General features: G+C 38.7%; 1 protein-coding gene across 1 annotated transcript in view; it reads right to left on the reverse strand.

Annotated features, from left to right (window-relative positions):
- The window catches only part of AP4E1 (adaptor related protein complex 4 subunit epsilon 1), a 30,397-nt gene extending 6,861 nt beyond the window's left edge, over positions 1 to 23,536 (reverse strand). The window contains exons 1-17 of the mRNA XM_067555833.1: positions 23,177 to 23,536; positions 21,515 to 21,586; positions 19,687 to 19,810; positions 15,951 to 16,024; positions 15,415 to 15,536; positions 14,389 to 14,548; positions 13,661 to 13,827; positions 12,882 to 12,955; positions 9,405 to 9,527; positions 9,201 to 9,310; positions 8,496 to 8,635; positions 7,640 to 7,752; positions 7,375 to 7,493; positions 6,026 to 6,328; positions 5,128 to 5,242; positions 2,681 to 2,816; positions 844 to 1,102 (exon numbers count right to left, since the gene is read on the reverse strand). Coding sequence (XP_067411934.1) covers positions 844 to 1,102; positions 2,681 to 2,816; positions 5,128 to 5,242; positions 6,026 to 6,328; positions 7,375 to 7,493; positions 7,640 to 7,752; positions 8,496 to 8,635; positions 9,201 to 9,310; positions 9,405 to 9,527; positions 12,882 to 12,955; positions 13,661 to 13,827; positions 14,389 to 14,548; positions 15,415 to 15,536; positions 15,951 to 16,024; positions 19,687 to 19,810; positions 21,515 to 21,586; positions 23,177 to 23,326 — 2,361 coding nt within the window. The 5' untranslated portion in view covers positions 23,327 to 23,536. The remainder of the gene's footprint in view (positions 1 to 843; positions 1,103 to 2,680; positions 2,817 to 5,127; positions 5,243 to 6,025; positions 6,329 to 7,374; positions 7,494 to 7,639; positions 7,753 to 8,495; positions 8,636 to 9,200; positions 9,311 to 9,404; positions 9,528 to 12,881; positions 12,956 to 13,660; positions 13,828 to 14,388; positions 14,549 to 15,414; positions 15,537 to 15,950; positions 16,025 to 19,686; positions 19,811 to 21,514; positions 21,587 to 23,176) is intronic.
- Between the last annotated feature and the right edge of the window lie 985 nt (positions 23,537 to 24,521).

Below are 24,521 nucleotides of genomic sequence, written 5' to 3' on the forward strand. Positions count from 1 at the left end.
CTAATAAAAAGAGGTTGCTTGATTTTAAGTGTCCAATCTGTCTTTTTAAGGCTATTTTTGCTCCCTTCTTTTTAGGAGCCCTAATAAACAGGTTCTTTAATGAAAGCTACTTCTAATAGCCTTTTTTTAATTCATATCACATCCTAAATTATACTGAAACACTGATTTGAAAACAGTTGTGTATAAACAACTGTGACGGGATGTACTGGTTAATCAGCAGGGGTTAATCGTATTCTGTGGGTTGAGGAGGCTACACCCCCAATCCCTGCTGGGCATGCTCCTGCTGGAACCAGGATATAAAAGGGACTAGTGAAGCCAGCCTGGCTGAGGCTCCAACCGACCCCCAGCTTTCTGGCACTGCCAACTGAGAGGAGACAGCGAAAACCACAAGACTACCAGCCTTGGAAGAATGGGAAGGAAGTAGCCCAGGGGAACTAAACACTGATCTGGTTGTGGAACCGGGCTTTGATTCAGTGTGTTTCAGAAGGATCCCTGCTGAGTCAGTGGCAGATACCCCTGTCACAAACAGGGCCCTGGGCTGGGACCCAGTGGAGTAGTGAGGGTCTGGGCACCCCTACCCCAAACGCCACCCACCCCTGGGTGGCAGTCCACTCCCCTCTGGCCATTAGGCCACACTGTTCTGCCTAGAAGGGTAATGCTATTGACTCTGAGCCTCAAACCACACTGTGGCAGCTTGGGAGATTAGGCCAAAACTCTGTTTTGATTCCCCCACAACCCGATACCCCTGACAGAGTGTACTGGCCCCGCAACGATAACACCTATATTTAATTAAAGTTAAGGTTTTGTAAACCTTGTAACTAATCATTTATAAAAATCACCTACCAGACTGATAGTGCTGTTTGACCCAAGCCCAACGAACAACGTTGATGCTAGCTGCTGCTTCTCCTTTTCTTCCTCTGAAAGGCTGACTATCTGTTGCTCAGATTGCGTCAGAAGAGGATCAACTACATGACCCATTAATATGCTATCCTGAGGAACAGGTTGTGCTTTATCTTCTTTTCCTGTTTTGTTCTCTTTTTTCGGGAGGTAGCCTTCTTTTCCCCATAATTTCCTTACACCATCAAGTTTAAGACAACTGGTCCTGAAACGATATGTAATAAAGCAAGGTCAGTTTGTGAAAGTGCTATTCCAAAAAGCAAAGCCATTCTTACAGAGATTTCTGTAAACTTGCACTCTAACTTCCCCATGGACAGGAAAATAGGAACTAGCTACCTTCCATCTGCATGGACATTCCATGCTAGTAACTTTCTCCATTGCTAGCAAAACACCCTACTCAGTCTCGGATGTGAAATCAGCACAGAAGTTTCTAGTGGATACTATACCCAATTTGCTCCCCGCTATCTAAGTTTTTATATACATCTATTATTTATTAAAGTGAACATAAAAATCTCTCTCTCTTTCCTTCCCGTTATATAAATAGTTTTGTTGCTGATTTGACAATATGTAATTTAGGTGGGGTCCCCAATGGTGAGGAAGATCCAGGAAGTGGGATTTAACAGACACGGGGCAGATGCTGAGAAAACTGACTCCTGCACACACAAATCTCACTCTTGATGTTGACATTTCTTTTGTTCCAATGGAACTGAATTTTTTGATAGATCATAATCATCTGGAGTGAGGCACTTCCTTGGGTAAATTGGGCAAAACCCATGAAAGGCTTTGAAGATTAGGAATGGGATCTAGAATTTGACAAGATGTTCTGTGAGAAGCAGGGATGAGAAGCACAATGAGATTGGAATCAGTTATTTCACAGGAGTACCGTACTTAGTAAATAGTGAAAAATTGTAATATATCTGAAGACGTAAAGCACTATGTAACTACTGCACATCATTATATGTCTGGACTCTATTTCAAAAATCCAAGATGAGTTAATTTTCTATTCAACTGAAACTAACTTCAACACCAACAGAGTCTAACACCAACGCAAGAATCTGCTTGAAAACTTTGGACGGACTCCTAGATAAAGCACAAGACCTGTAAATATATGCTACAGCTATAAGTGCTAAGAATGAGTAGGGTTCTATGGTTATTTATCCATACCTTTTTTCCCCTGCATGAATAAAAAGAGAATTTCTGACCAAGTTCACATTTCAGAAATTCTTCAACAGTACTTGTGAGGAGCATCCCGCTATCTTATAATATTTTAAAGGTGTTAAGTCCCATTTAAATAAAATAACTAATTTGTGTAAAGTTATAGTTACGAAAGGTCATTCACGGCTCTCTGAAACTTAAGGGAATTTCCTGTATTACTGTTTTATTCTCACTTTTATTTTATTCTATTTGAAGACCCATCTTACTGTAAACTCATGAAGAAGAGAAGGCACTACATTCTAGAATCCTCTTTTGATGTTGTTTCATAATTGTGATATAAAATTATCATGCAGTTGGTACTGCACGATGAGTGAGATTCTGAAAAGCTTGCATTTTCACTATATTAATTTCCTCTAGTTAATCTGACAAAAAAGATATTCTTGATTATTTCATTTTTGTATACTAGATTAGCATAGTCATTTCTTTTTGTGTAATAGCTATTTCCAAGCTCCACTGTTCTAAATTAAGTCCCATGTGTTTAAACAAGAATCAAAAAGTCAAACTCTTAACACGAACATAGGTTTAACTGCACATGAAATTCTTTGAGTTCAAAGACAGAATAACTCACTCTTTCTGTCCTAACTCAGCACTATTACCAGACATGTCTGAACCAAGAGAAAGACCAGCCGGAGACTGCCTCCCAGTGAAGCCAGATGAAGACATGCTTGAAGCAAATGACAGTCCATAAGGTTCAAAATTCAGAGCTGCAATATAGACAGAACAGTATCTATCAAAATGGATCATAAATTAAAAATAAAAATAAAATCAAGCTTCTTCAGAGAAAAAACAAGTTGTTCTAGCTAAGCTTTGCCATTTCTCAGTCTTTACATTCAGCATTTCATCCTTATTAAAACAGGTGTTCCTGTTGATTTTTTTAATTTTTGTTTTAGACAGATAGGATTTTCCCCACCTCCAAAAAACATGTACACGTTTCTTTATAAATCCAGCTTTCATATATAAATTCACATACTTTTTAAAAAACTATTTGAAATATCAGAAGTGATATTTTCTCCCCTAAAACTGTCAATACTGAGGTTTTTTATTATAGTACTATTATTATTATTATTATTATTATTAAGAGACATTGCACAGGACCAAAATAAACCAGCTTTTGCATGTGCTCTTCAGAGTACACATCCTCCAGTATGTTTTGAATCCATAGTGACTTGCAAATTCAGTTTTTGATTCAGTTGCCTTAATTGTGTCTTGTTGATCCACACACAGCTTTAAGGACTTTTGAAAGTGATGCTGTGTGAATATTTTTTATATTTATACAGAAATAGTTATACTAAAACACATACAAATGAGAAGCTCTCATTGTTTCATGCATGTAGCACCATCCTCTTGGCAATGGGACATGCAAGCAGTCATCAAAGCTGCTATTGTTTTCTGCTCTGATCCTTAATGGGGGGGAAATAGCCTTTTGTGTTTATAATAATTTTCTTTGAGGGTGAAGGATTTGTTTTTTGTTTTTTACACAAAAAACAATAATATAAATTATCACAAACACTCAGACCTCCACAAACCATAAGGTCTTCATGTTACTGAACATAGTCAGTAATAACATTGTTAAATTATTGTTAACTATTTCACCTCTTTTAAAAAAGATGTCTAAACCAGTAGAAGGTACTGCTGACTACCTGAAGAGCCACTATTTGAAGAACACTATAAAATGTTTCTTTATAAATCCATAATGAACTGCACAACCACTTGGAGATATTTGACAACAGTAAATACCAGTAATTCAGCCATCAATTCTTCCACATGAAACAAAGAGAAACTAAATACATTTGCATCCACCACCAATTCCAATGTTTAAGAAGTATTTAAGTGTGATTTTTATATTACCCTTTTCCACAGTTAATATTTCACTCCCCAGAAAAACAGAACACTACATGCTATAAAACTTACCAGGAAGCCAGGAGTACCTACCTACCTTGCTTAAGAAAACCAAATGTTGTAACTATCCATACTATACACAAGACTATTGTACTCTTTGATTTTCTATAATGAAACACCACGTTATATACTTGTAGACATCCTCAGGACTTCACTTAAAACAATTTGTGAATTTTTTTACACAAATAGGTACAAAATACATTCTAAATATATATAAAAAATAGGATATATCAAATAATTCTGCTCTTAAATCTATAGAATCTTTCTACCTAAGATTTTTATAAGGGTATCTCCTGTTAGCCACACAGTGTGTATAAATAAAGCAAAATTGATATTTCTTTTTTTTTTTTTTTTTTTAAAGTCCAAAAAATAATCCAAAAATGTTGATGGACAATACTGCGGCCAAGATGTAAGTTCTAGAGTACTATAAAGCTGAACATTTCATGCGTTCATCTTAATTTCCCACACCAATCCTACAAGCTGCCAGGGAGTATGGGACAATGCTCTTGACTCGAGAGCAGCAAGCTATTTGTAGATGAAGTTACATGTGCTAGCTAATCAGGTAAGGCATTAGCCAAGTCCCAAAGGGAGTTTAGTTCAATCTTCAGTAAACAATAGCTTTTCGGATGAATCCCAGGTTCCAAGGGTGAGCTAAGAAAGTGGCACAATACAGTAGAGGGTCTGAAGAATATCACAGAGGAGCTTGAGATCATCTGCATAATTAAAACCTGAATATGAATGATATGATCCTGGTGCACAATATGGGTTTGGTCCAAAGATCAGTCAAGTACATTGGAGAATTTTAATCAGTGGACTAGAGACTTTGTTTGTAGGTACTGCATCTACAGCCTGTTATCCAGAAAACTGGGCAATATGATTTTACTGGTACTAGCCGGCCTTAAAATCTATGAAGCAGTGAATCACTCCTAGAGTTGTGGATGACATTTTTAAATGGAGGGGTAACAATTTTGGGAAGATGTTCTCTGAAGCAAAGTACAATTAATGTAGTCAAATTGATGGTGTTCCTGCACCAATCTTACACTAAAATATTAATTTTTTTAAAAAATTGTTTGGCTAATTTATCATACACTAAAATAAATACAAACCAACAGTCACCTTTTTCCTGACAAAGCTTCTCCTCCTGTCTCTGGTGATGAGGTTTATATGGTGCTGCACCACAGCCAAGTCCTTCAGCCACAAACCCATCTAGGAAAGATAAGGAAGCATCCACCTACATTGAATTCAGAGAGACAGTAATAATCAGAATCTTTCCACTAAATCCAACTAATGTTTCTTAACAAAGGAACTTTCCATTTTATAAAAATTCAGCATGCTGACATCTCACAGCTCTCACACCTGTATCAGTAAGATTATAATATATTCCATACTTACACTATTGTAAGGGAGTATTTTGTATATAAAAGATATTGAGACATGTTAAAACAGAACATTAATTTGGATGGTAGGTCTTAAACACCGAATACGTTTCCCTACAATTTTCCAATCTCAATGGTATGGTTGGTCAAGAAAGCTTGAACAAAAGAACTTGCATCCCAACACAATCTAACTGAATATCATGTAAATATACTCATTTTACAGTAATATTAGTCAGTGAGCTAAACATTTCCCTTCCCGAATGCTGTACCTCAATTCAACTACTAATAGGCAGTTCTAACAAAAAGCAGAAGCTCAAAGACAAACTAATGCTGCATAACCGTGGATAAACAAAAAGGTTGAATTTACCTTTAAAAAAAATACATCTTATAAAATAACAAACATGAGTACCGCATAGCAAAATGAGAGCTTCATTGCTCATTACCTCTTAACATCACCAACACATTAAGATTTATCAAGAAGCCTGTAAAGCGCTCGTATTGCAACTCATTCTAAGTAATTTGACAGATTTGCATCTTTCATCTCAGCCATATCAAAATATATCAATCATTTTTAAATACATCTTTTATAGAAATACGTGACTCTTAAGCATGAAATACATATGTTTCAGTTATCTTACCACTATATCATCACAACTGGCATCAAGTGGCAGCAAGTTTTTCATTAGCTCCTTCTTTTCACACAGATGTTTTAATTCAAAGGCATATTGCCTCAGACAGGTGTCTAGAGAGGTGCTGAATTCCTCGAAGAGTTTATCAACTGTTTTAGAACAGGGGACATGGGATGCCATTTTAGTGATAGCAGACATAATCCAGGCTTTAGTTTCAGAAGTAACAAAGGTCTGTTTCAGTAGCCTGTGCAGTCTTGTCATAATGACCTCTGGATCACCATCATTTATAAGATAAAAATACTCCCCCAAAACCTATGAGCAAGACACAGACATTCCGTTACACAGGCATCAGTTATTTCATCTTGGAAATTAATATGTAATAGTAATACTCAAACAGAATAAAATCCACCTCATATTCAACAAACCATTATAGATATGAAAAGCCTTTAAATTCTGGACTTTTGCAGGAATTTTTATATATGGAATTATATAGGTGGAATTATATATCCACCTAATTCAAAAACAAGCAATATACTGAAGACAGAGACAGGCTCTGCTGGTTTTCAAGTATTGCTGGCTGGTCCTCAGATTAAAATAATCTCATGGTAGACTTGTCTACACTACAAAACTGACCACCACTCAGCACAGTGGTCAGCAACCAATCCTCTCCAACCAGTGCTGAAAACAGTTTAATTACTAGTGCAGAGAAGATCAAACTATTTTTATTAAATAAAAAAAACCCAAAAAACTCTCAAATCACGGTTTCGGGTGGCAAATCAATAATGTTTTCTATAACAATGTTTGTCCTGTCTACCCTAGCAATTAAACTGTTTTCAGCACTGGTTCAAGGTGATCCATTTGTGACAATCATATTCAGCAAAGTGTGGATTTTCTAGTGCAGATAGGGTTTTGTATTTCAGTTTTAAATGGAAAATGCTTGAGGTTACATTTTACTGTGTTTACTGTGTACACCAGTGGGACATCAATTTTTGGTTCATTAAATCGAGTAGCTGCCTTCCACAGCGTTAACCCAGTAACTCTACAAGAACAATTAACTATCTGTTCAATTTTCAGCTTCAAATTCAAGTGTAATCTGTTTGCTTTCACAGGTGTCACAAAACACAAGTGCAGCAGCTGGGCAGGTCATCATAAGGCTAAGAATCTGTTTCACAAGCACATATAGCCTTAACTATGCAGCCAGAAAACCTCTCAGACACTGAAACAGGTGGTTGGCAGAATAAGGGTTTTGGGGTTGTTTTTTTTTTTTTTTTAAGAGACTATAAAAGTCAAAATGCCATCACCTATGACAGGCAATCTGCACATGTATCTAGTATATATTCATACTGCATCAACCTTACCCAACTCATAACTTGAAGAAATTTCTGTGGATAAAAAGTATCTTCCTCCTCTAGCAAAGAAAGATAAGACTGGACAGCATGAAGCCGTAGCTGCCCATCTTCCTTTTCATCATCAAATCCTAAAAAGAAAATGACATTATTAAATCTTTTCTTTAAAACTTAAACTGCACGTGTCATGGAATTTAAGACAGATTTAGAAAAATAAAATCAAACCATTAGCTAACGAAGCATGACTTCTCTTTACAGACTTCAATAAGTTACCCACCTTCAGCAAGCAGCCTCAAGAAGTTGTTTGGGATATCAGGGTGCATTACATCTCCTGCTACTGAAAACACTGCATTCATAGTCTGGATGAACCACTCGTTGTCAGGGGCATATGTGTCCATAATTTTAAGGGAAGATAAACATTGTACTGTATTGTACATCTTATCTAATTTTACTTACAATCTAAAAAAAACAGATCTAAAAAGGTTTGAGGGTACATACATAAATGGAATCAGACAAGTATTTATTATTTAAATGATTTCCAAGCTAAAGGAGGAGAAAAATACAATTCTGGCAGTTTCCCCAGTACTTGTGCTTGCAAAAGTATTACCACACTGAGCTGTAAATCTTTTTTTCTTGCAAGTGTTTTGCCATCCTAAAGCATGCTCCATTGCTGTCCTGCAGTGTTCTCATTTAATGAGGACACTTTTTGGACTATTGTGGATTTTTTTTTTTTTTTTTTTAAACACAGCCATACCATGCGCTCCACAACTATCTGTTTCATTGGGAGACCTGTACTCTACTAGGAAAACCACAGTAAGAGGAAAACTACAGTGCATGCTTTTTTAAAGTTTTTTTTTTATATAAGGTTTTTAATATTAACTTAAAAGGTGAACCCCAAAGCAAGAGCCAAACACTTCAGAGCCCTTCACTTCACAATGAAATAAAAAAAATATTGAGATAATTATTTCTTCTGTTTTTTAAACATTTGAAATATAGAATGATAGTATCTGTGCTTCCTTCTTTTTCCTTTAAGACCATAAAATTATCTTTGGAGGATGTGAATAGGGATGTCACATGAAGCTGTAACAGAAGCTCTGGCTCTAAATCTTCAATAAAATAAAATAAAAGGATATTTCTCAGCTAATTCTGCTATTTTGCCAGATAAATTGATGATAGTATATTCTTCCTTGCTTTGTTTTAAGTAGTCCAGCATCTTCTGAACAATAACAGTTACATTCTGCCCATTGGTAATTCTGTAGAGAAGCTCCAATGTCTGAAGAGGAAAACAAAAAGAAACAATATTTAAATAACTCATCACACAACACAGGAGTGAGACACAGACAGGAATTTAACACACAGTGCCAAATTGGACAAAAATCTTAAATGTAATATGTTGTTTTATAGTCACATCATGTTGGTATTTATCTTCTTAAGAAATGTAATGTTTTTAGTAATGAAATACAAGATTTGTAGAAAAGGAAAGGAGAAAAACAGAATATGAAGAGGACCAAGATTTCTATAAAATTATTTTCACACAGTTACCATGGCTAAAGTCTTTAAACCATGATTTGAGGACTTCAATGACTCAGTCATAGTTTAGGGGTCTATTACAGGAGTGGGTGGGTAAGATTCTGTGGCCTGCATTGTGCAGGAGGTCAGAGTAGATGATCATATTGGTCCCTTCAGACCTTAAAGTCTATGAACAATATAAACATGCCTTTGTCTGACAATGCCACTATTGTAACATTAATGGCATTTATTCTAAAATGAGCAGATCTAAATATAGCATGGGCTTTAAACATTAAGCTCTCTTTGTGAGTGTTCAAAAATCAACTTACCTCCCTTTTGATAATAGGATCAGGATGGTCTAGACACTCAATTATTGTCATTTGGTGCTGAAGTGCCAGATTAGGATCCTGCTGAATAACATAGGTAAGAGCCTTTAATCCTAGAAAATAAATTATTGTATAGAGATATGACAAAAGATCACACACAAATGATCAGATTTAAAGCTTCTTGCTGAGATGATCAGGTATCCTTACCTAAATACTTCAAATTAATTTTAGGTGATAGAACAAATTTTCCAATACATTTGGCAGCCTTCTCAAGCAGATCAGATTTGGGGCAAATGGTATAAATTGTCTGAACACATTCAAATAAGATAGCTGGGGAAAAAACAACAAATGATAAATAGAAGCAATTTAAGAATATACATTTATATACATATGTGCATTTTCATTAATAAAAACCTAGCCCACAAAAGTAAAAAATTCTTCTGATCAAATGACAACTGTTTCTCTGGAAAGGTGTTGGGCTTAATATTTTAAAGCAATCTGTTGTGTGCTGCATGTAGATTTCTGGGATCTTAAATATAATCTCATTAAAGATTTTAAACATGCTACTGTTTGGATGTGAATACATTTCCTTCCTTCAGGCAAGAAATAGCCCCTATTGCATCTCCCATGCCCATGATTCGCCCTGCTAGATGAGATATCAAGATTTACTTGTTTAGCAGAGGCCAAATAGATGGACAATGGCTAGGCTGGGGTACATAGCCACCATTGCAAAGTGGGATTTCAATTTCTTTGCACTTGTGACTGGAAGTATTTTCTCTGCTTTATCATCCACATACAAGGAAGATGATATAACATAAAGATGATAATGTTTTTTCCTACCATTGAAAGTTTAGCAGACTATTAATGGTAGAAAGATATAGGCGAACAGAGGGCATCTGGGAGAAAGACTAGCACAGTTTCTGTAGTAGAGTGGATAGATGAAGAACAGAAAGGGTGGGCAGAAGGTCAGTAGTAGTAGACTTTTTAAAAAAAACCATGCACACACACACACACACACACACACAAATAGACTTCTCTGTCAACAACAGATAGGACTTTGAGGCCCACAATGGATTATTAAATCTTTTGGAAGAGAAATTTATCTAAAAACAATTTGCCAATTTATGTTTAGTGTATGGAAAAATTTGAATTGATTTTGTTGAACAGAAGGTTCCACCATCTTGTTTTCTGACTGGCTTTCAGGTAAGGCACATTCACTGAAAAAAGAACTTGGGGCTTAATCCTACTCTCATTCAAGTTAATGACACAACTCTCATTCATTTGAGCAAAACTGGATTATTGGTTATTTTCTCTTTCAAAAACTATTTATTAAACTTTTCAGTTTTGTAGACAAATTCCCAGCCCTGAAATCTGCTGTAAAAATAACCACTGAAGAGACTACATAGTGTGGAAGTCAAAAAATAAAAACACTACATTTTAATAGTTTTCACAGAAATTCAAAATTATCACTGAACTATCACAGTTAGGAAGTCGTTAGGAGGTCAACGAACTTTATGACACAGATATAAAGGACAAGAGCTCAAAGGAATAATTCCTTTGGAAGAAAAAAAATATATTTTTGCTGGAAAAAGCTAAAGGAGAAAACAAGTGAAGTAAAGGAAAGAAGATTCAAATCAATCTTTTAGGGCACCAGTTTAGGTTAGTCAATAGTAAATTCAATATCCAAGTTAGATTGCAATTTACATACTTCTTCAAAACTCATATAGTTTAGCTAGGGAATGAACAGACCAGAATCTATCAATTGTTAGAAATTAAACTAAAACTGAGAAAGGTATGTGTACTAACTACACAGCTGCATGCAACAAGCTAGGAATGTCTTCAAGGTAGGGCATTTAGTATTAGAGAACTGGCTATTTTGCAACAAAGTAATCAGAGATTTTAACATTTTCACATTGGTTTGGATCATAGATTCTTTAGCACTTTATCAACAATTAACAAATGATGAGCAAAGGAAGGTACACATAAATTCTGTTTCTCTGTGTACATTTCACTTGATAAGCGCCAAAATAAGCCTTTTCACATATGGTTGTCTACTCTGATCCCTAGAGTATTTAACATTCAGTCTTGGGAATGCAATTTCCTCTCACTGTGCAGAGCACTTACACACATTAACTCTCTGAGAGTTGCATGTGTAAATCCTCATACACTAAGAAAGCAAATCCTTTGATGTATTTGTTGCTGTTTCTGCATAAAAGCACACTTCTGACATACAAGCAAAGTGAAACACAGTGAACAGACGGTTGTAAGGTTTGACAGATGTTTCATCAGTGTAGTATTTGCAAAAAAAACAAGGGGGGGGGGGGAGAACGACGGACGGACATATTCACATTTTATGTGCACCTCACTTTCATTAATGCTTAGAAAATACACCTAGTGAAGAAACAGAGTCCTAGATCTTTTGGGCATATGTTCCACTGTTATTTGGCCACTTTCAGAACAAACTCTTGTCTATCAATTGCTGGCAACACTTATGGCTTTGTTTGAAAACCAAGAAATAGTACATTTTTTAGAGTAAAAGAACAGTTTTTAATTTAGTGTTCTAGCACCTTAGGGTATGTCTTCACTGATGGCGGCAAATTCGTCACTGTCAGATCGATTTATCCGATCGACTGAGTGGAAGTGAAGACCCACTCAATCAATCTGGAAGTCTATTTAGTAAGACCCCCTCCACAAAAAGCGTAGTGCTGCGTTGACAGGTACTCATTTCCCATCAGCGCAGCATAGTGGAGACAGTGCGCAGAACAGACTTTAGAAGTCAATGTAAGTTACGCAAGCTACTCTATGTAGCTTGCATAACTGTCGACTGCCGCCAAATTTGCTGCCAAATTTGCAGGTAAGGCCTTAGACATTTGTGCTTGAAAAAGATAGTAAAACCCAACCAAACAAAGTACACTTCTTTAAAACTCTCCATAGTTTGCAATACACCTTTACAAGTTTGAAAGTATTATTTCTTGTTTATTCTGCTCTAATGTCAAATATGGCTTTAAAAAGAAAAGATTAACATGGCTGTTTGCAACAATTATAAAATGTATAGTAGTGCGTTATGCCAAAACACATCTTAACATGCATCAAAGTCAATGAGCTCTGGAAATTTTTAACAACAGGTGCTTGAGAGCCCATCAAGAGATCATAAATGTGTTTGTGAAAGGAATAGATGTTACACACACACTTTTTGTTAAGTTTCTCAACTGATCATGTGGAATATTTTTTTTAAAAAGCTGAAGTCCAGTCCCTCCTTCTGACAGACAAGACGGTATCACCATGTATTTTTTTACAGTTAGCTACTATAATGAATACACCTGTGCAATTGATGATTTTGCAAGTACATGATGTTGTATGTTTGAGGAAAAGATTAAGCCCAACATAATTTAGAGGACTTTCATATAGTACGCAGCAGTTTGAAGGCAAGCAAATTTGGACCTAAAAATGTAGTTTCCCATTAAATAAATATTTTTCACTTCAATAACATTTCAAAACTACATTATACAGGAATATGTAATTTCCTTGCTTTATAATTCACCAGTCACAATAAATACCCAAATTTTACTTTGACAGATTACTAAATAAAAGGAATACATAGTTACTCATGTCAACAGTACAACTAAACACTTACATTTTAATTCTTTGCAAATGTTTGTACTTATACAATATAGTCTCACCCACCATATGTAATATTATGATTTATCTCTGCTCTTCTTAAAGACTCATCCAGAACATCATACATTAATTCACTTGTCCTGTTACAAGATAAAAATTGTAAAAAAGTTCTCACTTTATTTGAAGCCTACTAAGTTGATGATAAAAAAACAAACAAAAACAAAACAAAACATGTGCATACATGTTTAGTGAAAAAACAACAGACACTAATCCTACAAGCTGTTCCACAGGACTTCAATGAGACCATTCATATTAATAAGTTCTCAGAGTGAGTAAGAGCTCTACAATCTGGCTCTAAATTACATCTCACAAGATGTTGGCTACTTTCAAATAAGCCATCAATTGCAAGAAGATAGACTAAAAATACACTCCTCATTGATCAAACAAAAAGCCTGTCTTATTTATTAAAAGGAATAGAGAACACAAACAACTAAACCCTTACAAAGGACAGCATTCTTTTTACAGTCTTGTCTTGGATTTTCACTTTGGTCACATTACCAACCAAATTAATGGAAATTCTGATCTCAGTACACAAGTGTCTCTCACCTCATGTCCCATAATCAGCTGCCTAACCCACATAGGAGCTGAGAAACAAGCTAGGGTATAGTAACTTTTAAATAAATAACTTTTCAGGGTATTTGTTAATAAAGAAAAAATGTTATTAATCCTTTCTTTTCCTCTGTGTCGTGAAAGCACAGCAAAAGTTGTGTGTTACCACAAAATAGTGACTCACTGCATATTCTTTTTACTTTCAAAGAATTTATTACATAGAAGAAACTGGTTACCTTGGATCATCTTTTCCTAACAGCCCCAGTATTCTTAAAAGCTGGATTTGTAGCCATGGTGCTGGCACGCTGTGGTAATTGAAGTCTATAGGGAGCTTTCCTCCCACTACTTGCTTTAGAATGATTACAAAACTCTCTGTCAAGTCCTTGTATCCAGATGCATTTTCCTAAACAAGGAAAGAAAAATACCATTCAAATACTTTAAAAACAGTGCCTCAGAAATACAACAAGGCCATGAAATGAATATGATCTTATTAGCTAGCTATTCAATTAATTGTTCCATTCCTAACCCATCACTTCTCCCTCTTAAACCCCAACATTAACTCCTTTTTGATTTAAGCTTAAAGTGTTTTCTCTGTATTTTCAACAAGAAGGTGAATATAACAAAGCATTCCGTACACGGAATACACAGGCAAGCCTCAGCATAATCTATAATGCACTGAAGAAACCTAAACTTTGGACTTAAAAACAGGGCCATTATACCAAAGGTGCTGATCATCAGGGTCAGGCTCGGAATGGGTCAGCTGGAACTTTTGTCAAGGGTTGGAATGCTAAGGAATATAGTACAGATTACCACGATTTACCTTCATAACTAATTGAAGACAAGTTGATAAACCACCCTGCCAGAAGACTTTAACAGAGATTTTCCCACCGAACAATTTTACAGTTGATTGTATATTTTAAAAAACAGCTTTTAGGTTCAATTGGACTTCTAATTTTCAGCCTACCTTAACCATTTGAAGGTAAATGTGTAAAGAGGCAGCCATAACTCCAACATCTCTGTCACACAGAGCTTTCCGGAACTTGTCATGGATGTGCTGGACTTGGTTGGGAGCAATGAGATAGAATTTATACAAGGCCTGAACTGCTTTTCTTCGGATAATTTCCCTAAAAAGAAACATTTTTTTAAAAAGAAAGATCAAGTAATTTGATCCCAAATAGAAATGTTACTTAACCTAAATTGTTTCTCTATATTATGAAATCAAGACTTGATTTTTATGAAAACTACTGACTTTGTAACATTTCCCACTTTTATAGCTAATTAGTTCAATATTAACTAATCATCACATCATGATGCCTCTTAGGTAGATAAGTATTATCATCCAAGTTTTACAAACAAGGAAACTGGAACAAGAGAAAAGTTAAGTAATTTGGCAAAGGCCACATGGTGAATCAGTGGCACAGCAAGCTTAGGGTTTAGTAGTTCCTGGAATCAGATCATGCTTCTGCTACCTTTTTAGTTTAGCATGCACACCATGCCAGCTCTGTATTTTCATGTACATGTAATGTTATCAACTCGTAGGCCTGATAATGAAAGGGGCTGAACACCTGCACCTCTCAAGTCTTCAGTGGGGTTTGCACAAGCTCAGCTCCTCCAAAAAATCAGGCATAGATCTTTCTGTGATGTAATGAATTCCAACCGTACAATCTGTTACTCCATTTATACCACAAACTTCTTAACTCACATACATTGTATAATAGTATCTCCACACGTATAGTTATCTATCAACAATGGTTGAGCAAAACAAAAGACATACATTATGCAATCAAGAGTGCACGAACTAAACAAGGAGGAGGACACACAAGAAAAATTCAGAAAGCAACACAAACTTGTGAATGACAACTAAGGAAGGCTTCAGAACAAAAACAGTATTTAGGAGAAATATTTATATACTGAAATAAAACATCTAAATTTCAGGACATTCCAAGTTTATAACACAGCTTGAAATCCTTTCCCGTAAGTGAATACGTACTTAGAATGCTGAAGTTTGTCTTCTATAAGGGGAAGTACAGCTGGAATCATTTCCCGTGGAAAGATCTGGCTGACAACGGTAAGTGCCATACACACCTCAACCAGATTAGTGCTTTGCAAGTCCTGTCACAGTCATTAAGACAACAAAATGGTCATTTCTAATTTATACTATGGGAAACTTGATCTTTTCATTTCTAAGGCCAAATGTGTAAAAGCTTCCACTTTTTATGCTATACTGTGAAACACTGCTCTCTAATGCTCTGCTAACTAAGTGACTGTTCAATTTTTCTGTCAAATTTTCATTGTATTTGTTTAATGCTACTACAAAACTTGAAATTATAACTACAGGAAAAGGATAAATTAGATTCCCATAAGAAACTCAGGTGAATAGTCATTTTTCTTATTTCAGTGCTAACTGACAAATAAGTAGATTTTATTAACGAATACACACTTTAGAATTAGATGGCATTATACTTGGAAAAGCACTGGCCTAAAGTTACTGTAATGTTTTCCTCCAAACCTCCCATAAAGCTGTACCTTCACAACTGTATTCACTAGCAGAAGCAACAGTTCGTGATTTTCATGGAGGAATAAAGAAACAGCCAAGTAACCTACAAAAGAAAAGAAACCTCCATCACCACTTTTCCAGCAATGAACTATTTCAAAATTTTAACAGGAGAACCTAAGACATCCAGAACACAAGAGTTTATGACTCAAATCATGGGTGAAAATACTGGCAGATTATAAAAATATCTCTGGGTAAATCTAGACAGCAAAAAAGAAAAAAAAGAAGGGAAAAAAACCTGCAGCAGCAAGTCTCAGAACCTGAGTCAAATGACTCTGATACTCGCTGCCACAGGGTTTGGTTTGGCTTTTTTGCTGCGTGGACCAGTGGTCCCCAAATTTTTTACCCCACTCCCCCTTTACCTCTGTCCACACGTCCTCCCCCTCCCTCCCCCCCAGTTGGGGCTGGGAGCGGGGCCACAGTTGGCGGTCTGCAGTCGAGGCTGGGGACCAAGGCTCGGAGCGGGGCCATGGTGGCTGGGGACTGCAACTGGCGGCCAGGCGGCAAGGCTGCGACCGGGCTCTCCCACTGGGGGATGGGGCAGAACAAGGCTGCATGGCGCGCCCTCCACACTTCCTGTGAGAGTTGGCCTGGGACCTGCTGCACCCCCACCCCCCCCGAACGTTTCTCCGCGCCCCCCCTAGGGAGGTGTGCCCCAAAGTTTGGGGACCTCTAGTGTAGATGCACCCTGTTATCTTTTAACATCAGGGTTTAAATTAACTGTGTTTTGTAATCTGGTATTTTGGAGATATTTAGCTTGTCGTAGTGTTCAGTTAGGATGAACTTGAAACCCACTAGCTGAGAAGCCCACAAGAGGAATCTATAAAGTTGTCAGATCTAAAGCACTGAGGATGTCATCATACAAGAGACAATTCATTAGAAAATGAAAGCTTTTTCCACACTAACAAAATTATATTCTTCCTAGACTAGACAGCTACGCATAAGCAGTCTGCACTTCATTTTTAAGGAAGGAGACACCAATATAGAAAATTTTAGTTGTAAGTAAATTATTGTGTCCCAATGTATTTACTAAATTAAATAATTCCACAGTATATATTTTATAGCGTTACTCAATTAAGTTACTTTTATTTATTCATTTGGTAATTATAAAAAGAGCTCTAGGTACTGTGACATAATTAAAACAACACAATCCAATAAACAAACACAAAATCAATTAAATCTGGTCATTCCAATCCCATAACACAAATCAACCCATATAATTATAACACAACAAACAAATCCTCTATCACAACTCAAAACCCCATTCATGCCCTCACCCTCCTCAGATATCCAGGAAATCAGATGTGGTTTGGGGCATGACCTGAAGGTCAACAGACTCCAACCATTTCAGAATAAGGAGGGAACTAAATTCCAGAATCAAGGACCATCAGGGAATAGACTCTGCCAGCAGCCTTATAATCCAAGAGGCCTCAAGCACCTCTTCTGATCACAAAGGTGGCACTATCAGATGGGGATAGTTCATGGATCTTAGCCAGGCAGTGCTCAGGCCATTTAAGGATTTATACATCAAAACCAACTATTTAGATTCCATGCAGGGACCAACAAGCAGACAGTGCAGGTCTTGAACCACTGGTGAAATGTCTGCTGGCATGATAAACCTCTAAACAATCAGATCACTGCATTCTGGACTACCTTCAATGTCTGAGTTAATTTCAGATATAGCTTATAATAAGTGCATTGCAGTAATCTAATCTCAAAAAGTGATAAAGGCATGGACTATGGTAGCAAAATCCATATTGCAAAGAAGAGACCACAGCCTCCTGTCCAGACATGGATTTTTAAAAAGCAGCCTTCATAAAAGGCACTACTTTATTGTCTAACAGCAGCTGTTTTCTAACTGAACTCCCAAGTGGCAAACTTGAACTAAATAGGAGGCTAAACTGTGGTGAGCACACACCTGCAATCAAGGAAGCCAATATAATCCCTGCCAGCAACTTCAAAGGTTTTCCCCAGCCTACCAACATCATCTATGTAGTATCTGGATTTAGTCTCAACTAACTTGATCTCATTTGTGCCTAGACTGCCACCTAACACTCAACCACAATGGCAAGATCAACTGAGAAGAAATGACCATACTGAAGACATGAGAGCCCATGCCTCCTCACTAACTCTCCTAGAAGCCCCTTGTATATATACACCGAACAAGAAGAGTGACAAGATGGAGGATGACTCCACAAGAGAACCATTGAGGCAGATGAACAATTCCCTAATACAACCTTCTGGGACTGCTCACCAAGGAAAGAATGGAGATACTCAAGAGCCCTGTCCACCACTACATACAACTGTAGAATCAGCAGTACCAAAGACAACTGAACAACTTTATAATATCAGCATAGACACCTCATTCTCCATTACTAGTAGATCTTCGGTCAAAACAATGAGTGCCGGTTTTTTGTCCCCAAGATCTGAGGCATCTAGATACTGTAAGACTGGTCTCACCACAACCTTCTCAACATTACCTACAAGGGAAGATATGAAACTGGTTGATAGTTAGTCAGATTCGCTATGATCAGAGGCCATATACAAGTAGTCTTCAAAAGAGATTGCATCCTGCCTTCCACAAACAAGGTGTTAACAATTCCTACCAGCATCACTACTCAGCTCCTTTCCACTGATCTTCAATAGTCAGGAAGGACATGGGTCTAAATTACAGTTTGTGATACAAAGTTGACCCAACTCCAGTACTTGAGTGAATCACACCAGCTGAAATTCAAACACAGAAAACCTTACAGAAGTTGCACCCAAGATATTGTCTTGCTACTGTGGATGCAGATAATTTGGCCCATATCTGAACTATTTTCTCTGCAACAGAACAAGAAATATCTTCACTAAGGCACTTGAATCAGCAACCTGTTGGAGACACCCTAGATTAATCAGGCTGTCAATTCCTTGAAACAAATCTACTGCCAAAGACTTTGTGAATACAACAAGTTATGAAATTCCTTTTTGCCTCCCATGCAACATGTAATGTCAAATTTCAAAAATTCTTTGACACCATTAGTCAGATTCCTTTATAGACTTCTGCACTGGTGCTCTAGTCAGTTCCCCTCTTGTTTCATGTGTCACAAACCACCTCTAAACCAAGGTGACCTGTGTACACAAAGCCAGAGAAGAAGATGCTTACTGGGCACTGGACTAATAGTTGAAGAGAAAAGATTATAAAACCCTACAAGAGTATAACCACAGTTGAATGTTGGAGAAATGGAACTCTCATTTTGGAAGCACTCTTACTCCACTAAATATTCTCTCTAATTTTCCAGTTATATTATTTTAAGGGGTTATGACAACTATATATCAAGTTTCCAGATGGAAATTGACCTTCAAGCCAACATTTCTCTTTGAAATAGTCTTTAAAAGAAAATGCTTTTATGTCCCTAATGTTTACTAGAGCTGATATTTAAAATTATTAAATAAAATACAGGTTTGTTTATTTTCATGGTTTCCCCTCTGCACCCATATTTCAACCAGGTACAGACCTCTTAAAATTCAAATAATTTTGTATTTTCAAATTTTGAAATATAAAGCTGAATTTTTTTCCAAAATAAAAAAAATTGAAAATAAAATTATGAAAAGTGAGAGAAAACTTTCAATCAGCTCTAGTATTTACAATGACTCCCAACCCAATCTCAGTGAACATTTTGGCAATTTTGAGCACAATACTAAGATGTACCAGTCTTATACACATACCAACTCTTTTTTCTAAAAGATTTCCCTGTTGTGCTAGCTTAATAGCATGGATGTATCCGAAGGAAGACTCATATCCCAGCATTTCACAATAGATAAGTCTCACCATACATTCTTTCATCAGTCTCTGAAATATCAAGAATGAAATATTAAGAAATGTAGAAGTTTTAAGTGCTCGGTTACACTTTGCAGCTCTAATATATTGAGGTTTGAGACTCTGACAGCATGTATATATTATAAACAAAAAAGCACTATTTTTTCTAAAATCAGAATTTAACATTTCTAAAATGAAAGTTTATCAATATATGATAAGGAGAGGCTAAGAGAACTAGACTTGTTTAGTCTGCAGAAGAGAAGAATGAGGGGGGATTTGATAGCAACCTTTAACTACCTGAAAGGGGGTTTCAGGGAGGATGGAATTAGGCTGTTCTCAGTGGTGGTAGATGACAGAACAAGGAACAATGGTCTCAAGTTGCAGTTGGGGAGGTCTAGGTTGGACATTAGGAAAATCTTTTTCATTAGGAAGGTGCTGAAGCACTGGAATGGGTTACTTAGGGAGGTGGTGGAATCTCCATTCTTAGAGGTTTTTAAATTGCATCTTGACAAAGCCCTGGCTGGGATGATTTAGTTGGGGTTAGTCCTACTTTGAGCAGGGAGTTGGATTAGATGAACTCCTGAGGTCCCTTCCAACCCTAATCTTCTATGATTCATGATGTAATACTAATGTTTCAAAACAAATGAAAGTTAAACTACAACTAAACTTCATCAAATTCCATGAATAAAGATCATGTTATCTGGTCATGAGTGGCATCCTTGCAATCAAAACAAAATTATGACTATGATAGGTATTAAAATGAATAGTCACAAGGGACCGCACCACCATACCTACTATACCACAAATGATTCCACATCCCATTTTTGTTTTATAACCAATGGGAGGAAGGTGGTCAGTGCAGCCAGAAAAGGAAGAGGAGAAGGTTCCATTAAATAATCTCCTATTGAAAACATTTCTATAGTGTGGACCACAACTTTATAAAGCCAATAGTGAATACCAGATTAAATATGAATTTGCAATGCAACAATGTAGCAAAAAGACAGCTACCATACTAAAGGCTGTATACACAAGGAGTTATTCAGGAATAACTATTCCTGAATAACATCATGTGTGGATACACTCATTCCAAAATAAGAGCTTCTACATATGAAATTATTCCGGAACAACTATTGCTCTTTAATTTCACATTTTGCCTTAATCCAAATTAACTTTCAAGTACAGATAATCCCTAAATTGCATATACAGTGGTATTGCATGCTAGGGTTAGAAAGGTAATTATTATGAATACAAAAGCTTGTCAGACTTGACTGAAATCTGTAATGATCGGTCTGCATTAGAGAATTCCCATGACCAATCTCATGTAACCAGCGAGATGGCATCTTGACAGGAGACAGAAACATTGTTCTGAAATGGCACAAACAGATGGGCAGAAGCACTGTAAAACTTCACTGAGAGGATTAATTGGATTTGCTCTGCTGTATAATCTGTTTTTCCTGGCTACTGCAAAAGTACAGTATGACCCATTACAGGATACAACAGTGGCAATACTTGCTCCAAGCAAGCACAGTTGCAAAGGTACTCTGACTGGTTGGGCACCATGGTAAAAACCTGGCTGTAGACATATGGTATATTACAAGTACAGCATGTTCTTGTAATGGTGCTAACAAATGCAAGATTTCTCTAGTGTAGACTCAACTCAAAAGTATTCACTCGCTCTGCCAAGCTGAAGTCTGCACATTAAAGGTAAATTCCATTACCAATAAGACTAAAACTTACAAGAGTTGTAGTGGGAGCAGAAACTGTTGCTTTCAAATTAGTTTGTTCCTGTTGTATTAATTTTTCTTCCTCCTATAAAAGATTAATGTAAACAGTTTAAAATCTTGCATAATTTTGGGGGGTAAAAAAAATGAAAGAAAAGTTAATGTTGGCAAAGAAAGCATGATCTATTAGAATTCTACCAAAAAAGAGTTTATATAATCTTACTGTCTTCCTTTGTTTCTTGTATAAATAATATTACAAAGCTATTAAACTTCCAGACAATTTCACTAGATTTACAGCTTCAAAGGTTTGCACTAGATTTCCATATACTGTTTTGTTTTAAAGCACAGAAAATGGTATATTTTCCATACCTACATTTTTATCTGCTCCCTCTTCCCATGGCCTGTACTACAGTATACAGAAGCTTATTCATTTAAAATGGTCTTTCAGTACTTTTATATTCTTGGCCTTGGAAAATATTTTAAAGTGGACAGTTCTAATATATGCCATTCATAACTGAAACTGCATTCTGCAGCCATTTTGCAAGTTCAGTAAGTTTAGTCCTAGTTAGGACTTTGATGAGACATCTAATGCCTAGGCAGTGATACTGGTAATTTAGCAGGTAACACTCTTTCTGGTGTCAGTATTGAAATAACACACAGCATGGTATTGGAATGACATGCTATCTGAGATGTATTATTTTGGACGAGAGATAACACTAAGATCCTGCCCACCTGTACAGCACCTATTCTCAGAAATAGTAAGAGATTTACCTCTGTGTCCTAGCCAAGTTGCATTATGACTAATTACACCTACCCCTATCAAAATTGATCATTGTATAGTGCATTCACTACATTGCATATTTATCCCCTGTACTAAGCTGGAAGGAAGGATGGTCCAATGGTCAGATCTCTGTACTCTGGGTTTGAGATCCTGCTCTATGACTGCTTTCCTGTGTGACTATGGACAAGCCTTTTAACCTCACTGCACCTAAGTTCCCAATGGGGATTTACAGCATTTCTCTATGGTGAGGGTGGGAGATAAAGATACTAAGTATAATATATTAAAGGTAGGGTTGCCACTTTTGGTTGGATGTATTCCTGGAGGTTTCATCACCTGACAATCTTTAAATAAAGTAAAGATTAATCTTTAATTCTGGGAGATTCCAGGACAATCCAAGAGGTTTGGCAACCCTAAAAGGCTGTGAGGCAGCCAGATATTATGGTAACTGGGGCCCTGTACATAGGCTGGGTGGGTAGAAAGAAAAGCATGTTACTGTGCCGGCTGAACAGGTGTGTTTCACCCAGCGGCAGCCACATTTCAGCAGCTACCAACTCCTGCTGCCCTTCCATGTTCAGGCTTTTCTACACCCCACCACACAAGGGACAGGAGGAGCCGCTTGGCCCCAAACCCTTCTACTCGGGGACAAGGGTCTGTTATGGACCCGCCTGCCCGTGCATGAGACACACTCGGCAGGGGAAGCCGCAGGGTAGGGCTGGGAGGGGAGACCTCTGCCGGGGCCCTGGACCCAGCCTCCCCGCTCGCTTTCAGCTGGGGGCGGGAAGGGTGCGACTGTGAGTCGAGGGGTGCGATTCACAGGGGCGAAGAGGGTCCCGCTGGCCCAGGGGCCCGGCCCCGCCCGCGCCCCGCAGCGCAGCCCGGCCCCGAGCCAGCCCCTACATGCTTGGAGGAGAGCGCGGTGATACTCCGGATCAAGCCGCCCAGCCGCGAGGTGGCCGAGACCCGACCCGCGCCGGCCCCGGCCCCCGGGTCGTGCGGCCCCAGCAGGCCGGGCAGCGCGCTCAGCGTCCGCTCCACCACGTCGCTCATGCCCCCCACTCGCCTCCTGCCGCCTCCCGGTCCCGGAAGGGCGGGGCCTGATCCCAGCCGCCGCCCCGCACTTCCGGCCTCCCTGAGAAAAAACTTTATTGAGGCTCTGGGCGCGGACAGCGGACATGACGGGCGCTGCTGCGACGGAGAGACGGGGGCGGAGACTAGCGCCGCTGCCGCAGGGCGGCTCCGCGAGCTGTGACGTCAGCTGGCCTGAGTCTCTCTCCCCCTCCCCCCGCTGGGCCCCTGATAGGGGACCTCACAGCAGCACGCCCCCAGGCCGGCCAGGCGGCGCTAGAACCGCTGCTGCGCGCCGTGCGCAGACCTGAGCAAGGCTTGTAGCGCCCCCGCCCGACAGGCTCGCTCGGGGTGGCGGTGGCGGTGCCTAGACGCCCCTGGCTGCCCCTAGAGCGCTCCCGCGGGCCGCAGTCGGGCTACTCTTGGGGGGCACAGGCTGGACCCGGTCCCTTTACCCCTAGCACTGTGGGCTGTTCGTGCCAATGCTGGCGTTCTCCCCAAGAGCGTTGTGTGAGCTTGGAGGGGCGCGGAGGCTGGGGTGGCCTCCAGCACGGAAGGGGGAGTGCTTGGGGTGCCCTGATCATCAGCGTCACCTGACCCCAGCCAGCGGAGTACTTGGGGTATGTATCCGGACACGCATCACTAGTGCCTATGCACCTCCCGCTGGCGCTGCCAGTGGCAACACCCAATTCTTTGAGAGGCTTCATGGTGGGACCTCCTCATCAGCCTCCTCCTAGCCCTGGCCAAAATGGCCACCTACAAGACCAGGGAGAGGAGGTTGACAGGGTGGGGCGCTCTGCGACTGTGTGGCCTATTTCCATTCCTTTGTGCACTCACACATCCGGGCGGAGTTCCTCTGGACAGTGTCCGCTGGCTCCCTTGACACCTTCCGGGGGCAGCGGGCGCTGTCCGGGGTTCTCTGCTCGGTGTCCCTTTCTGGTTTTCTTCATTTGACCCTGTGACCCCCATGCCCCCTCCTGTTTTTTCCTTAGTTGTCCCCCATAATTAGTTGTATCCAGGGCTCAGTGGCTCCTCCCCTTAGGCTGGGGGAGGAGCCTTTAGCAGTGCCCGCCCACTCCCTGGCCTACAAATAGTAACACCCTGCCACACACAGCTTGCTAGACCAGGAGGTGGAGCTGAAACACAGCTTTTCTAAACTAGAGAGCACAGCTAGGGG

The sequence above is a fragment of the Emydura macquarii genome, unplaced genomic scaffold (genome assembly GCF_026122565.2).
Source record: "Emydura macquarii macquarii isolate MOO-44397 ecotype Brisbane River unplaced genomic scaffold, CSIRO-AGI_Emac_v2 contig_1644, whole genome shotgun sequence".
NCBI lineage: Eukaryota > Metazoa > Chordata > Testudines > Chelidae > Emydura > Emydura macquarii.